The sequence below is a fragment of the Schistocerca americana genome, chromosome X (assembly GCF_021461395.2).
Source record: "Schistocerca americana isolate TAMUIC-IGC-003095 chromosome X, iqSchAmer2.1, whole genome shotgun sequence".
Taxonomy (NCBI): domain Eukaryota; kingdom Metazoa; phylum Arthropoda; class Insecta; order Orthoptera; family Acrididae; genus Schistocerca; species Schistocerca americana.
Genome location: NC_060130.1, coordinates 841,852,242 through 841,870,226, shown reverse-complemented (window position 1 = coordinate 841,870,226; position 17,985 = coordinate 841,852,242). Strand labels below are relative to the sequence as shown.

At 39.2% G+C, this 17,985-nt stretch overlaps 1 protein-coding gene across 1 annotated transcript; it reads left to right on the top strand.

Moving 5' to 3' along the window:
• Nucleotides 1-168: 168 nt before the first annotated feature.
• Nucleotides 169-16,257, top strand: LOC124556349. Its single transcript, XM_047130316.1, has 8 exons — nucleotides 169-241; nucleotides 407-484; nucleotides 1,196-1,287; nucleotides 4,743-4,890; nucleotides 7,707-8,551; nucleotides 9,235-9,827; nucleotides 9,876-10,290; nucleotides 16,186-16,257. The coding sequence occupies exons 1-8, from the start codon at nucleotides 169-171 to the stop codon at nucleotides 16,255-16,257; spliced, it is 2,316 nt and encodes a 771-aa protein (XP_046986272.1).
• The last annotated feature ends 1,728 nt before the right edge of the window (nucleotides 16,258-17,985 follow it).

Genomic DNA, 17,985 nt, shown 5'->3' with positions numbered 1-17,985 from the left:
TATTCTTATGGTTTTAACTAATTCCCCGTTTTTTAGATTGGCCACCTAGTATGGTTTTAGACTTGTTAAAAAAATAGATATAAGGAACTGCTTATCAAATGTTCAGCACCCCCCACTCTTCACACCTTGTACACGTCATATGGCCTCTGGCGATTCTCACGCCACTGCATGAGCGCTTTCTGGCTTGCCGCCAGTCAGTCAGGCCGTGTCCACTGCCGTGCGGCTCCTCTCAACTCGCACGGTATGTTCTGATATGTTTACATGGCCCTAATTCCGCTATTTGTTCATGCTAATGTTCCGCTCTTCGTCGATCTTGTTTTATTTTTATTTTCTAGGTCATTGCCGCTCTCTTCATTTAAATAATTTTTAAAAAAGACTTTTAAATTTTAACTACTGCTTTCACCAGATGACGGTATATTGGGCGTGAATGGTGGGGAGTGGCTACAGGGCAATATTCATCATTACTATGTTATAAATAGCATATGTGAGTGCTTTCTTGTTTTATTAAAAAAAACTGGCCATTTAAAAGTTTAATTTACAACTCAAAACTGGAGGATCAAATAGTCTGTATGAGCTCTTATTATATTACTTTTTGTACAGATTGCCTGAGGATGCACCAATAAGTGGTGCGAAACCAGTCGCAGATTTAATAAAAATCATTCATACAGCCAGTGCGGAATTTTCTTTGAAAAAGTGTCGAAGTTTGGTTGTGGTTGCCCGCCCTACAAAACAAGATGTTACAAACTCACTAAGTCTTAACCTACTCAGTGGGTCTTTCAGATCCAACAAGCATTTTAACGAAGTGTGATCCATGACGGCCTTAAGATTCCATCCATTTCAACAACAACAAAAGTATGTTATTCCATATATGGCTGCCAACATCTCCTTTCCTGTACTGGAGTGGTTATTCTCCAATTTGTTCAATTGCTTTGATGCATTTGCTACCCGATGTTTTAACCTTTTCATGTTCTAGTACAATATACAACCAACCACCATTTGGTCGAGTCACAGGAGAGGATAAATCCCTTCCTGAAATCTGAAAGACTAGTACTGGATCAGAAACAAAAGTTGCCTTCAACATCTCAACCGCTGCTTGACATTCTGCTGACCACTGGAATTTCGCACCCTTCCTTAACAACCGATTGAAGGGTTCGGTGATCTGTGCAAATTTCTTTAAGAATTAGCAATAATAAAGCCATAAACCCAGGAATGACTGTAGTTGCTTTGTTGTTTGCAGCACTGTGGAGTTCTGGATTGCCACTGTTAGATGAGGATTGGTTTGAACAAGTCGCACGCCCCAGGTTATTTATCTGCATCTGCGCAAAATGACATTTGTTTTCGCTAAACACCTGATATTCAGACCGTAGCTTGCTGAATACATTTTCTAAGCATTTCACATGCTCTGGCATGTGATGATGTCGTTCAAATATACCATGCAAGTTTTCGGATTTAACCCATTTAGAAATCCATCTACTAACATTTGGAATGTGGCTGTGCGTTTTTCAGCCCAAACAGCATCTTTTTATACTGGTAATATACCCACAGATCTGTGAATTCCATCTTTGGTCTATCCTCTGGGATTACCTCCAGGGGGTGATACCTGCTTCTCAGATACATTGTAGTAAAGTACTGGCACTGTCCTAAGTTATCTAATGTTTGCATAATATTGTTGTTCTTGTTGTTGTCTTCAGTCCTGAGACTGGTTTGGTTCAGCTCTCCATGCTACTCTATCCTGTGCAAGCTTCTTCATCTCCCAGGACCTAATGCAACCTACATCTTTCTGAATCTGCTTGGTGTATTCATCTCTTGGTCTCCCTCTACGATTTTTACAGTCCACGCTGCCCTCCAATGCTAAATTTGTGATCCCTTGATGCCTCAGAACATGTCCTACCAACCGGTCCCTTCTTCTTATCAAGTTGTGCGACAAACTCCTCTTTTCCCCAATTCTGTTCAATACCTCCTCATTAGTTATGTGATCTACCCATCTAATCTTCAGCATTCTTCTGTAGCACCACATTTCAAAAGCTTCTATTCTCTTCTCGTCTAAACTATTTATCGTCCATGTTTCACTTCCATACATGGCTACACTCCATACAAATACTTTCAGAAATGACTTCCTGACACTTAAATCTATACTCGATGTTAACAAATTTCTCTTCTTCAGAAACGCTTTCCTTGCCATTGCCAGTCCACATTTTATATCCTCTCTACTTCGACCATCATCAGTTATTTTTCTCCCCAAATAGCAAAACTCCTTTACCACTTTAAGTGTCTCATTTCCTAATCTAATTCCCTCAGCATCACCTGACTTAATGTGACTACATTCCATTATCTTTGTTTTACTTTTGTTGATGTTCATCTTATACCCTCCTTTCAAGACACTGTCCATTCCATTCAACTGCTCTTCCAAGTCTCTCACAGAATTACAATGTCATCGGCGAACCTAAACGTTTTTATTTCTTCTCCATGGATTTTAATACCTACTCCGAATTTTTCTTTTGTTTCCTTTACTGCTTGCTCAATATACAGATTGAATAACATCAGGGACAGGCTACAACCCTGTCTCACTCCCTTCCCAACCACTGCTTCCCTTTCATGCCCCTCGACTCTTATAACTGCCATATGGTTTCTGTACAAATTGTAAACAGCCTTTCGCTCCCTGTATTTTACCCCTGCCATCTTTAGAATTTGAAAGAGAGTATTCCAGTTATCATTGTCGAAAGCTTTCTCTAAGTCTACAAATGCTAGAAACGTAGGTTTGCCTTTCCTTAATCTAGCTTCTAAGATAAGTCGTAGGGCCAGAATTGCCTCACGTGTTCCAACATTTCTGCGGAATCCAAACTGATCTTCCCCGAGGTCAGCTTCTACCATTTTTTCCATTCGTCTGTAAAGAATTTGCGTTAGTATTTTGCAGCTGTGACTTATTAAACTGATAGTTCGGTAATTTTCACATCTGTCAACAGCTGCTTTCTTTGGGATTGGAATTATTATATTCTTCTTGAAGTCTGAGGGTATTTAGCCTGTCTCATACAGCCGGCCGCGGTGGTCTCGCGGTTCTAGGCGGTCAGTCCGGAACCGCGCGACCGCTACGGTCGCAGGTTCGAATTCTGCCTCGGGTATGGATGTGTGTGATGTCCTTAGGTTAGTTAGGTTTAAGTACTTCTAAGTTCTAGGTGACTGATGACCACAGATGTTAAGTCCCATAGTGCTCAGAGTCATTTGAACCATTTTTTTTGTGTCATGCATCTTGCTCACCAGATGGTAGAGTTTTGTCAGGACTGGCTCTCCCACGGCCGTCAGTTGTTCTAATGGAATCTTGTCTACTCCGGGGGCCTTGTTTCGACTCAGGTCTTTCAGTGCTCTGTCAAACTCTTCATGCAGTATCGTATCTCCCATTTCCTCTTCATCTACATCCTCTTCCATTTCCATTATATTGTCCTCAAGCACATCGCCCTTGAATAGACCCTCTATATACTCCTTCCACCTTTCTGCTTTCCCTTCTTTGCTTAGAACCGGGTTTCCATCTGAGCTCTTGATATTCATACAAGTGGTTCTCTTTTCTCCAAAGGTCTCTTTAATTTTCCTGTAGGCAGTATCTATCTTACCCCTAGTGAGATAAGCCTGTACATTCTTACATTTGTCCTCTATGCATCCCTGCTTAGCCATTTTGCACTTCCTGTCGATCTCATTTTTGAGACGTTTGTATTCCTTTTTGCCTGCTTCATTTACTGCATTTTTATGTTTTCTCCTTTCATAAATTAAATTCAATATTTCTTCTGTTACCCAAGGATTTCTACTAGCCCTTGTCTTTTTACCTACTTGATCCTCTGCTGCCTTCACTACTTCATCCCTCAGAGCAACCCATTCTTCTTCTACTGTATTTCTTTCCCCCATTCCTGTCAATTGTTCCCTTATGCTCTCCCTGGAACTGTACAACCTCTGGTTCTTTCAGTTTATCCAGGTCCCATCTCCTTAAATTCCCACCTTTTTGCAGTTTCTTCAGTTTTAATCTACAGTTCATAACCAATAGATTGTGGTCAGAGTCCACATCTGCCCCTGGAAATGTCTTACAATTTAAAACCTGGTTCCTAAATCTCTGTCTTACCATTATATAATCTATCTGATATCTTCTAGTATCTCCAGGATTCTTCCATGTATACAATCTTCTTTTATGATTCTTGAACCAAGTGTTAGCTGTGATTAAGTTATGCTCTGTGCAAAATTCTACCAAACGGTTTCCTCTTTCATTTCTCTCCCCCAATCCATATTTATCCTCTATGTTTCCCTCTCTCCCTTTTCCTACTCTCGAATTCCAGTCACCCATGACTATTAAATAATATTAGGGATCAGATATATACCTGTCGCAGTCTTTGCATTCAGGTGGCAGTCATAACAACAGGATCTGTACTTCCCAGAGGGTTGCCAGATTTTGTGCAATAAGTAAAGGACTGATGACTTGCTATTTAATTATAACAATATTTTCATAACAAAAATACACATATATACTGTATCACACAAAAACTGTGTAGTTTCTCCATATATTGATTAGGATGCACAAAATATTAATAATACAGACATACATATCTAAAGAACACAAAAATTACATATTTATCATTTACAGGGGCTAGTTACTCAGATTTGGGTTGATTATAACTGTATTTCACTGAACATATGTCACTGTTTACTAAAGAATATGCTTCTTCGAAAATTTAAAAAATTTTGACTAGGGTATACTTTCATAGTTTACTGTTACCTGGAGTTCTGCCTTGACTAAATCTTTTGAGCAGTTGTTCTTCATGAACGAAAAGATTCACTCCAAGAAGGCGTTGGAGCCAAGGATACTGCACCCAAGTCCTACCACTTTGGAAATATTTGGTACACCTTGCTCAGGTACTGAAGAAAAGAAGTTAAGTCAGTTCACACCGTAATCACCATCTTTGCTTACACTGCTGCTAAGGTAATCTTGATGCCTGCTGAACCCCTCACATAAGTCATCTATGATGAAAAAGTTCCTTTTTAAAATATTTGAATACAATCCCTTCCTAAAGAGAAAAAGCTGCAAGGGATCCATAGAGGATGTCATCTGTCATATTGTACTTTTCTTTTGTAGGTACTGAGGCATACTGCTATAAAAGCTGTTGAAGTCTTCAGTTACCTCCTTCTATAATGGCACAGACAATCGATTTAAGAGTTGCTTTACTTTGCTACCAACAACATTGTCTTTCCTTCTCTGCTGGATTTTAGAACTGAGATGTATCATTTGTTTATAAGCTTCGAGTATTCTTAATTCAGATCTTTCTAGTGTCTTAGCTACTATTTGGAGCCATTGACCAATATTACTTAAGAAATTAAAGTAGATTTCAGATTACCTCCTTCATCTATCTCATCTTTCATGAAAATGTTAAGCAGTTATTGTGGACAGTCAGGAATACTATTGACATAACTTTTAATTGCTTCCCAGGTCTGAAGCTGTCTAGATATGGCTGGTGTTAATGAGAGTCGCTTAGTTGGAACATGACTCAAAATTTCACTCAACTCCAAATCCATAATGATTTTAATTCTTCTCTTCTTTTGTCTGAGTAAGAGAAGTGATGGTATATCATTAAGGCTACATTTTCTACATGCAAACTTAATTGGATTATGTATGATATGATTAGAAAAATCAGCTTTCAGTAAGTTAGGTTTTCAATTTCTCAGCAACTTGTAACGGAACTGAAATGATGGTGGGCTGACAGTAATTTGGAGCCGCGCGTCGGAAACGGGCGCGCTGGTGTGAGACTGCCCGGGAGTGCACCCTGATGCCATCTATTGGCGAAACTGGGAATTAGCGCTGGCTCTCAGACAATGTAGTCAAATGTATTCTTTTTCTTGGTAATTATAAGCTATTACTGTATGATTTAATGTTATAAAGCGCTAGTAGTAAATTATTATGACTGGTATGAACTCCAGGGTAATAAATATAAATATTCTTAAATACTAAATGATTTCGGTGAAAAGGTGGTAGGGGAACGCCCCCACTCTTGGTGATACGAGGGTAGCTAGAGGTAGCTGGAGACACAGGGACTGAACAATGGAATGGCCTGGGGAGTGTTGACGTGAGTGGTCGTGCGTAACTGTGCTCACGCAAAAGTGATTGTGCAGCAGCGAAGAGGCGAATATCGTCGCCGTTTGTGGAGTGGAACGCGACGAATGGTTGTCGAAGCCGTCTCTATGCCACTGGGGCTGAGTGTAAGAGTTCCTGCGCCCAGATTCTATGGCGGACGCGCAGTAGCTTATACGAGTGCTACAGCTCGTAGTTCCAGCCGCCATTAAGGGCACGAGGCGTGAAGAGGAAGAGCTGCGTTAGCCACATGCATATCACCACCAGCACCGACACGTCTACCCAAGGCAAGACTGCTTGAAATTGTTAAGTCGAACTTTGTATACATGTAAAAGGAGAATACCAGTTTTCTTTTGTGCAAGTGCAGAAGACAGAATATAGTAATGAGCAAAATTACGACGCATGTTGTTCCTTGTAAAGTGTAGTAACCTGAAACATAGTGTAGTGAAATCAGACTGAGGCCACCATCGCCTCTTTCATTTACAATTCTTTTGGTTGTAGAATACTTTAGCGTTTAAGAATGTAGAAAAGAGCAATGGTCACACCAGAATGAGTCGCCTATTTATAGTTACTTAAATTTTTCTGAATAACCTTTCAAGTAAAGTCACTTAACTAATTCTATAGCAATTGTCCAAGAGTAATATCCCAAAATCATTAAATAAGTTGAAGGGTAGAAGTTTGTTAACCTAAGTTGCTTAAATTGTCTTGGTGGTAACTACCAAGCCAACTCACAGAAATTGAGAGAGTATTTGCTTTGTAGAATCACCTAGAATGATCAGAAATAGTAATATTCAGAATTAAGTTTAAAATTCAACTCAAGCCGTTTCACTTTGAAACGAGCCAAAAAATTGATTTATTCTTTTGCTCCTTCAGAGCTGGCGACCGTAGTTATAAGTATTTTCAGGAGGATTCGACGGTAAGTCTGCTGCTCTCGTCGTGCTGATAGGATTACCCACTGCTGCTAGCAGTGGTGATTGGATACATAAGCTCACTACCAAGTTAAGTGGGTCAGGTAGGCAGTGTTACCGTGTGAACTGTAGGGCACTGTAGGCCGTGGATCGAACCCGTTCAATCATCACAGCTCTTTGGGAAATAGTCCGGTTAGGAGTGTACTAATCATTAGGTAAATACTGGCGAGTAACAGTCAAAAATGTATACGCAAGTGAATTTAGCAAGGTCCATGTAGCACCTAGTTAATGTGGTGTAATGGCGAGGGTAGGAGTGGAGTAAAAGTGAGCTGAGCTTGTGGCAGCTGTGCTGTCTTCAAAGATTAATAACGCCAGAATTCACTGCTAACTTTTACCATTAGGGCTGAGCTATTTACGGTTAAAATACGTAGCAGTAAGCGCAAAGGCGTGACAGCTACAAGTCCGTATTGGCTTTATACATACGGAAGTAGGAAGCGGGTCATTCTGTCAGTGGAGGGGTTAAAACAACGGAGTCACATGAGAACATACCCCATTTACTAATGGAAAGATTCGGCGGTTCGGTCCCATGTGGCGACCGTGACAGGACTTACCATGTTAGTAGAATAATGGCTGCAATAAAAGTGTTTTATATAAACTTGTAGTTTCAAGAAAATTTTTAATTTAAAATTCTGTTGTAGACAAATATACCACAATTGGTAAGTTCAAGACGACAACCTGCAAAGCAGCAAAAGGAAGTCCAATAGTAGGAGTTAAACAAGTAATACTTGGTTTAATAAACATTTCTATTAGGCACGAAATACAGCAGCATAAGATGGAGTCGAATAGTAACAAGCAAGACGAAAACATTACAAGGTCAGACCCAGAATTAGGGACCATAGATACTGTTGTAGGGTTGGAAAATCCTATAGATGAATCCACAAAACAGGAGGAACGGGAAGTGAAACCAAAGGTAGTGAAAAGTGAACCCAATGTATCTGTGGATGCAGGTCACAAGGGAGAGGATATGGAATTAACAAGTTTGTTAAATAGTATGATGGCGCAAATTCGAGAAGGGAATGCTAGTTTGAAAGCAGAAATGGCTAGTCATATATCCCAATTGGATGAAAACCTATCTGGTAAAATAAAAGCCAATTTAGATATTTTGAATACGCAAAGCCAACGTATCACAGAGGTAAACAAATCAGTAAATAGCATTAGGGCTGAAATAACAAATGTTCAGAGAAAAGTCACAGAAATAGAGAAAAGATTTGATACCGAAATTCAGAGAATAGAGAAATCAGTGGAACCTTTGGTTAGTGAAAAATTAGAACCGATAATTGAAAGTAAATTACAGGTGATAGTACCATTTGTAAAGAAAGAGATTGTTAAAGAAACGGCAGCTGATATTGAAACACTGCGCAATACCATGTTGAGTTTTGATGCATGTGTGCAGGAGCAGGAAAATACACTGCGTAATGAGATAAAATTGTTAAGTCAGCAAGTTCAGAATCAGACGTTTCTTAACTGTAGTGGTATCCCATTGGTAATGCAAAAATCGGAAATACTGAGTAGGGAGGAAAAATACGATCCTCAAAAGAAACAAGGTGGATGGCATCCAATGGATTTTATAAAAAATTGTGAACGTGTCTTACCAACAGACATGTCGGATAAAGAAAAAATTAATTTAGTAATAGACGCTTTAGCAGGTCATGCTAAACGTTGGGGATTGAATTTGGATATCGACTATTTGAAGTTTACAGACTTCAAAGAAAAGTTCCTTGAGGAATTCTGGGGCACACAACAGAGGGATAGGTTATGGAGAGAATTCGTTGTCGCCAGAATGCCAGAACATGGGCGTGGGCTCATGAAAGAATACTGTGAAGGATGGTTCAAGCGTTTGGAGTATCTTAAAGATCGTAGATCAGAATCGGAGATAGTGTGGGAGTTGTGGAAAAAGCTACCTGACGATTCAAAGCGTTATGTAGGAGGCACTCATCGAACATTCGATGAATTTTTAGAAAAAATCGAGAATGAAGATAGGTGGCGTGAAACTAGAGAGTTTCGAGGTTTCAGAAATCAGAATGGAATAGTAAAAGGTGGTAGGAATGAACCGCAAATTAACATGATGAGAGGAAGAGGTCGAGGAGGTAACTCTCAGCGATGGAGAGGACACTATCAGGGAAACGGGATGCATTATCAAAATCAGGAAAACTAAATACCGCGCAGGTCAAGGGCCTAACGCGCGCGGAAAGAAAGAAATGGCCCACATATAGGGAAGATCGGAGTATTCAGTACTATAGTAGGATAGTGCGTCGTTCGCCTGAAGAGCAGTTACATAAACGAAACTTTGCGAAGTATAATGCAGGGATACAAACAGAGGAGAGAGAGCAGGGAGGAATTATTAAGGGAAATGAAGTAGGAAAAGAATATCGGTCGGATGTGAAGGCTCACGTGAATGAAATAAGTACAATGCGAGGTCAGAGTGACGAATTGATGAAGGAAGAGTCAGAGAAGGCGTTGTTTGTCGGTAGGGATGGCAACTGTGCAGAGAGGCAGGGGCAAGGTAGGAGTGATGTGATTTATGGTAAAAGGTTCGTACGAATAGTCGACGAATCGCATCGAGAAGTAATTAAAGAGGAAAGGGTGGATAAGAAAAAGGGGCATAGTGCAGAGACGCATGCCGATTCAGAAATTACCTCGTATGCAGAATATGTACATCAGCTCAAAAGCCAGCCAGCACAATTAGAAAGATCTTCCACTCAAGTGATTAATTTGGACCCGAATATGACAGTGTTAGAGAGCCATACCGATTATGATGTGTAACTAGTGACAGCAAGAGTACATGACTGTGATGAAGATTCTTTTAGAGAAATTAGAGAAAGTGTATCTAACCAAGAGAAAGAGTGTTGTGATCCCTGTAGTACTGAAGCAAATGAGTTGAGTGAGACTGGAATTCCATTAGTAGGGGAAAATTATGAAAGTAAGAGTGGCGAATGCACTATCCAACAAAGGGAAAGTAGAGAAAGGGATTATAATTTGCGAGAATTATTTGAATCCGAAGAAGGTCATATTTCTATGGAGGAGGAATTATCGTCAGAATCATCAGAAAGCATCCAGGGAGAAAAAGAAGTAGAGGAAGTTTCCGATTCTGCAACCGAGAGTTCAGGCATGACAGATTCGAATGAGAACGAGATGGCATTAAAGAGCCTAGACGAAGGACTATTGGAAAAAGTGGTGAAAGAATTTAGGATGAAAAGGAGAAAGAAACCTCCAGATGGAATGGTCAGTATAAAAACCGGAAAAATAATATGGCAAGACTTGGCGGTGGAAAAGGATTTATTATGGGAAGATAAAGAAAGTATGAAAGAGGACAATAGGATGCAAACAATCCTACCCATTAATATATGTGGATACGATTTATATGTATTGTTGGATACGGGTGCTCAAATAAGTGCTATTTCGCACGCATTTTTTGAGATGATCAAAGAGCAACGAGGAGTAGTCATGATGCCAGTAACAGGTGTTAAAGTGATAGGGGCGACAGGGAAATGTAGTAAACCTGTTAAACATCAAGTGATGATGGAATTTAAGATAAAAAACAAGCTATTTTCGAATGCATTTTTAGTAGTTCCAGAGCTCAGTGCCGAGATCATTTTAGGCATTGACTGGTTAATAAAACAGAAAGTAATTATAGATTGTGACAAAGGGATAATAGTTTGTAAAGTTGATAGTGCGGTATTAGAGATACCATTTGAATCATCTAGAGTAATGGAAGAGAACCAGCTGAGATGGGTAGAATTTATAGATGATCATAATTCAGGAATAGGTCAAAAATTTGATTGGTTTCTGGTGAGGCAGATAGTTGAAGATGGAAATAAGGAGACACTCCTTCGAAATGTAGTGGAAAAAACGGAAGGACTATCTGATGCACAAAGGGAGGATCTATGGCAAATTCTGAAAGAAAATCAGGAGGTATTTTCAGACAAACCGGGACGAGTAATAAATTATGAGTACTGCATGGAGGTAGAGGAGCATGAACCTTTCTTTAAACCACCATATAATGTACCCTTGTCTAAGAAAGAAGCAGTTCAAAAAGAAATAGATAAAATGGTTTCATGTGGGGTCATTGAACGGAGTTCTAGCCCATATAATAACCCACTAGTGATAGTAGGTAAGAAGGATGGAAGTGTACGAATAGTGATAGATGCTCGTACTCTGAATAAAGTAGTGAAGAGGGAGTTGGATCGTCCAGAGAACATAGACAATTTATTGCAGAAGTTTAATGGTGTAAAGTACATGACTAGTTTAGACCTAACTGCAGGATACTGGCAAATCCCATTAAGTGAGGAGTCTAGGAAGTACACGGCATTTTTATTCAATGGCAAATGCTACCATTTCACAGTGGTACCATTTGGCCTAAATACTTCCGTTTCAGTGTTCATTCGGGCTTTAGACAAGATTTTAGGGAGTGAACTTAGTTCGCTAATCACGGTTTATGTAGATGATCTGTTAATTGCTACAAGGACATGGGAATAGCACATAGAGTTATGTGACAGGGTGTTCAAAGCTTTAATTAAAGGAGGAATGACCCTGAACCTGAAAAAATGCGAGTTTGTGAAGAAAGAAATAAAGTTTTTAGGTCACATAGTAACACCAGAGGGAATTGAAAAGGATCCCGATAAAGTCAAAGCAATAAGAAATTGTCCGGCTCCCAAGAATAAAAAACAACTAAAGTCATTTATAGGACTTTGTTCCTTTTATCGTAAGTATGTGGATGATCAGGTGTTCAATAGCCCACATCTGAACAACCTACTTAAGAAGAACAGTGTGTATATGTGGACTGAGGAATGTGAAACAGCATTCAACCGGCTAAAAGACAATTTGGCTAAAAACATAAAGTTATGGCACCCTGACCTGTGTGAACCATTCCACATGGCAACAGATAGTTCAGATTATGGATTGGGAGTATCCATATTTCAGGAGGTAATGATAGATGGGGAAAAAACTCATAGACAAATAGCATTTGCGAGTAGAACCATGTCTAAGTACGAAAGAAACTATACGGTTTCAGAGAAGGAGGCTTTAGCTATAGTATGGGGTTTTAGGAAATTTCAACTTTTCTTATGGGGGCATAAGACTGTGGTCCATACGGACCACAAAGCTTTAATATTTTTGAAGGACTGCAGATTGTTACATAACAGGTTGACCAGATGGGCGCTGTTTTTACAACAATTTGATATAGAGATCAAGTATGTTAAAGGGAAAGAACATGCAGTACCGGATGCTTTGTCGAGATTACCGGAAGGATGTGAGACACTAGAAAGTGTAAAGAATAGGGAAGATGTTTTTGAGGTGAATTACTTCAAAAAAGCGGAAGGAAGAGAAAAAATTAGGGAAATATGTCGGAATATGCGAAGATATCAAAGTGATGATGATGCACTCAAGTCGGTAAAGGTCAAGTTTGACAATCCGGACGCAACTAACATAAGGGCTTCATATAAAATACATAAAGGTGTACTGTATCTTCAAAGATTAAATAATCCAGGGAAGTGGAGAGTATGTTGGCCGGAACAACACACTGAAGTGCTGATAGATTATGTTCACTTGGCATATGGCCATTGTGGTGCACGGAAGTGTACCGATAAGTTAGATGAATGCATTACCTTTAACAACATGGCACGAAGGGTAGCACAGAGGATAAGATCTTGTGATCTATGCCAAAAGGCGAAAGTAACAAATGCAACTAATCAAGGGCCCATGCAATCAATAAGACCTGATGAAGTATTAGAAATAGTAGCAGTAGATATCTTTGGACCATTACCAAAAACCATGGGGGGTTTTGTGTACATATTTGTAGCAGTTGAACTTTTCTCAAAGTATATAAAGCTATATCCCTTGAGAAAAGCTACTGCCAGAGCTGTGTATGATAAAATGGTGTGTGATTATTTTGTGAAAGTAGGGAAGCCAAAGAAAATACTATCAGATAATGGTGTTCAGTTTTGCTCAAAAATGTGGAAGGATGGGATAACTGAGAAACAGGTAGAAGTGGTCCATATCTCAGCTTATCACCCATCAAGCAATCCGGCAGAAAGATATATGCGTGAGATAGGTCGGTTATTTAGGACGTACTGCCATAGTAACCACAAGAAGTGGGGCATGTATGTGAGTGAATTCGAAGAAATCATGAATTCATTAACAAACGAGAGCACTGGATTTACTCCAGAAGAAATCCTGAAAAAGACGAGAAGTAAAAGTCTAGTAGAAGACCTACTAGAATTTCCAGATAGAGTTGAATTAGATTATGATAGTAAAAAGAACTTAGTAAAAGACAAGATGAGAAAACAAGCAGATGCGAGAATTCGTCGTCATGACGAAAAAGTAAGGAATCCTAAATTCAAAATAGGTGATCTCGTTCTTGTAAAAACACATGAAAAGTCAAGTGAAATTAATAACGAGATCAGCAAATTTAAATATATATATAATGGACCATTTAAAATAGTGTCCATACCCAATGTGAATGCTTATTATTTAGAGTACCCATTAACAGGCAAACGCCTGGGAGTAAGAAACATAGTGGATCTCAAAAGGTATGAGCCACGAATTCTACCAGATTGAAAATAAATATATAAATAAATATTAAAGTAAACCAATATGTAAATAGTTTTGTTTCTTTTGTTCTATGTGAAAGGTAAATGTTCACTAAAATATGTTGCAGTATTCTAATGAAACTTCTAGTTTAAGTAGAGACTAAACAGACTGGGAAAGACTGAGCTTCTAAGAAAGCCTTAATAGATGTGTAAATAAGTGTTGTGGAAGAGGTAGAAAAGTGAGGAGGTAAAGTGAAAAGGACGGGCTATAAAGTAATAGGCGCTTAACGTGTGTTTTACTTGCCTGAGATAAAAGAAGTGTATTTAAAATTTTTGTAAAAAAGATGTTTAAAGTGTACTGTGTTTAGATGTAAGAAAATTGTAAAGAATGTATGTAAATCATTTATGTAATGTTTAGCAGGAAAGATAGAACGAATTGGTGTTTAATTTTAAATAAGTAATATAAGTACCGAGGTGTATCAGTAAGAAAGGGAAAACCCTTGGTAAAAAGCTTAACAAAAATTTCAGATTCATTATAGGAGAGACTTCTTATTGAATTATCACTGTTAGATACTCCAATAAGAAGTGGGGCATGTGTAACGGAACTGAAATGATGGTGGGCTGACAGTAATTTGGAGCCGCGCGTCGGAAACGGGCGCGCTGGTGTGAGACTGCCCGGGAGTGCACCCTGATGCCATCTATTGGCGAAACTGGGAATTAGCGCTGGCTCTCAGACAATGTAGTCAAATGTATTCTTTTTCTTGGTAATTATAAGCTATTACTGTATGATTTAATGTTATAAAGCGCTAGTAGTAAATTATTATGACTGGTATGAACTCCAGGGTAATAAATATAAATATTCTTAAATACTAAATGATTTCGGTGAAAAGGTGGTAGGGGAACGCCCCCACTCTTGGTGATACGAGGGTAGCTAGAGGTAGCTGGAGACACAGGGACTGAACAATGGAATGGCCTGGGGAGTGTTGACGTGAGTGGTCGTGCGTAACTGTGCTCACGCAAAAGTGATTGTGCAGCAGCGAAGAGGCGAATATCGTCGCCGTTTGTGGAGTGGAACGCGACGAATGGTTGTCGAAGCCGTCTCTATGCCACTGGGGCTGAGTGTAAGAGTTCCTGCGCCCAGATTCTATGGCGGACGCGCAGTAGCTTATACGAGTGCTACAGCTCGTAGTTCCAGCCGCCATTAAGGGCACGAGGCGTGAAGAGGAAGAGCTGCGTTAGCCACATGCATATCACCACCAGCACCGACACGTCTACCCAAGGCAAGACTGCTTGAAATTGTTAAGTCGAACTTTGTATACATGTAAAAGGAGAATACCAGTTTTCTTTTGTGCAAGTGCAGAAGACAGGATATAGTAATGAGCAAAATTACGACGCATGTTGTTCCTTGTAAAGTGTAGTAACCTGAAACATAGTGTAGTGAAATCAGACTGAGGCCACCATCGCCTCTTTCATTTACAATTCTTTTGGTTGTAGAATACTTTAGCGTTTAAGAATGTAGAAAAGAGCAATGGTCACACCAGAATGAGTCGCCTATTTATAGTTACTTAAATTTTTCTGAATAACCTTTCAAGTAAAGTCACTTAACTAATTCTATAGCAATTGTCCAAGAGTAATATCCCAAAATCATTAAATAAGTTGAAGGGTAGAAGTTTGTTAACCTAAGTTGCTTAAATTGTCTTGGTGGTAACTACCAAGCCAACTCACAGAAATTGAGAGAGTATTTGCTTTGTAGAATCACCTAGAATGATCAGAAATAGTAATATTCAGAATTAAGTTTAAAATTCAACTCAAGCCGTTTCACTTTGAAACGAGCCAAAAAATTGATTTATTCTTTTGCTCCTTCAGAGCTGGCGACCGTAGTTATAAGTATTTTCAGGAGGATTCGACGGTAAGTCTGCTGCTCTCGTCGTGCTGATAGGATTACCCACTGCTGCTAGCAGTGGTGATTGGATACATAAGCTCACTACCAAGTTAAGTGGGTCAGGTAGGCAGTGTTACCGTGTGAACTGTAGGGCACTGTAGGCCGTGGATCGAACCCGTTCAATCATCACAGCTCTTTGGGAAATAGTCCGGTTAGGAGTGTACTAATCATTAGGTAAATACTGGCGAGTAACAGTCAAAAATGTATACGCAAGTGAATTTAGCAAGGTCCATGTAGCACCTAGTTAATGTGGTGTAATGGCGAGGGTAGGAGTGGAGTAAAAGTGAGCTGAGCTTGTGGCAGCTGTGCTGTCTTCAAAGATTAATAACGCCAGAATTCACTGCTAACTTTTACCATTAGGGCTGAGCTATTTACGGTTAAAATACGTAGCAGTAAGCGCAAAGGCGTGACAGCTACAAGTCCGTATTGGCTTTATACATACGGAAGTAGGAAGCGGGTCATTCTGTCAGTGGAGGGGTTAAAACAACGGAGTCACATGAGAACATACCCCATTTACTAATGGAAAGATTCGGCGGTTCGGTCCCAAACTGATATATAGAATGTCTTTTCCAAAGTTTGTACTAACATTGTCTGCATAGTAAGAAGACACATGATTTGCATCCAAATCGTGTTTTTCTCTCTTTAAAGGGTCGAAGTACTGGACGCAAACTGGAAACGTTTTTAGATCGCTTTTGTTGGATGCATTGGTTGCCAACCTAAAAAAATGTTTATCTTTCCTGGACACCTTAAAGCAAACACAAAACCCTTAACACTTTTAAGAGCAAGAACGTTCTTCACAATCACTTCTGATTTAGTTCATCTACATGTAAGTTTGGAAGCAACTGCAAAAACAATAAAAGTATGGGACAAGTTTGTTTCCACAGTCCAGACTTGAATAACTTTCTGCATGATCCACTAAACCAGGTTCATGTGGGATGCTTTTATCATACTCTTATTTGGAGTTTAAGTTAACAAAATAGCTCGATAGTTTATTTGAACTTCTAGAATTACACTTTCCGTTGATCTTATATCCTTTGTCACTGTGTATGTTGCCTCAGGTCAGTTTTTCCGTTGTGCGAAATACTAAAGTAATATTTTAATTCCTGCACAAAGTACAAAATGCATGACTCTTGTATGGTCCTTGCTTACTTGAGGTATATCTGGCGATGTTTGCCTTGCGATTTAAACTTTTTTTGTGGATTAGTCTTTGATGGATCTCCTTCACCTTCAAACATTTTTAACTTGAGACTAATTTTCTAGCTAAGAATAACGAATTAAGAACACACATCAAACCACACTTGAGTTAGACTGAAGATGCTAGAGAAAGCAATGTAAATTAGCAACATTGGTTGTTGCTACAATGTGGAAGCTCAGGCATCGCAAACATACACGAAATTCAATATAATCAAAGAACTTATAAGAAAGTCATTTTTCAAGAAGATGAGTTTATGATTACATTTTTGCCATAAAATGTAATTCATAATAAACTTAAATAGATAAACATATAATTATTCATTATGGGTAAAACATAAACAGGGGAAGAAAATTTGGGCGAAAAACGAAAGAATCAGTTAATAATTGAATGTCTGGCAGCACTCAGTCTTCGTGAGACCATCTGTTGACTTCTTTGGCACGATGTCAAGATGTGCATCCCTCGGGTTGTCACTGTACTTTGTTATACCTTCTGCTAACAGCTGATCTATGAGATGCTCCGATACAGGTTGAAGATGCTTCCCTACACAGTACGGCTTACTGGAAGCTGGCACATTACTCCTTGTTGTTATATGGTGCAGGGTAACTGGTGTTGCTGGTAAAGGAACCTTCATGTAAAATAAATCCATATGCCATAGTAGCCAAACTAACATTGTCTGCTGAATGCTGCCTCACAAGTGATGCTGCATGATGGTTTGCTTGAAACTCTTGCCATCATATAACCTATCAATATCTTCCTCATATAATTTCTCTAATGTGGTAATCATTAGCCCCTTCAACAGACGAATTATGTCTATGCTGAAGTTATCTAGGCTTACAGGAACCATAAATTCACCATTGATATTGCATGCTCTACGCTTCTCTACATGAAGCAATGCATTCTATCTAATTCTCCATTTTCCTTTAGTGGCTATGGCACATTAATGCTATCTGTGACAAATTAGTATCAATATAAACTCACGCTAACTTCCCCATACCTGCAAGTATTTTACCATGTGAACTAATCTTTAGTGTATGTTTTCACGATTTAGATGGCAACACCTTCACAAAGGGTGCACCTTGTGACATTGCCTTGCTTGCAGCTGTCTCCCTTATTGAAAACAAAGTCCCACTGAGTTCTACTGTATACTGTGAAAGGTCGATTTTGGAATGCTATTTGTCGAGAAAATCAAACATAAAACTTGATGGGTACCCTTAATCTTCGTATGGCAACATCACAGGCATCACCGTCTGCAG

Excerpts from the sequence above, each read along its gene's own strand:
- LOC124556349 (XM_047130316.1), top strand. The coding sequence starts at position 169 with ATGAGCGCTTTCTGGCTTGCCGCCAGTCAGTCAGGCCGTGTCCACTGC. Across the intron at positions 1,288-4,742 it reads ATGAGGATTGGTTTGAACAA|TTTACTGTTACCTGGAGTTC; the intron begins GTCGCACGCCCC and ends ATACTTTCATAG. Across the intron at positions 10,291-16,185 it reads AGAAACCTCCAGATGGAATG|GGTCGAAGTACTGGACGCAA; the intron begins GTCAGTATAAAA and ends CTCTCTTTAAAG.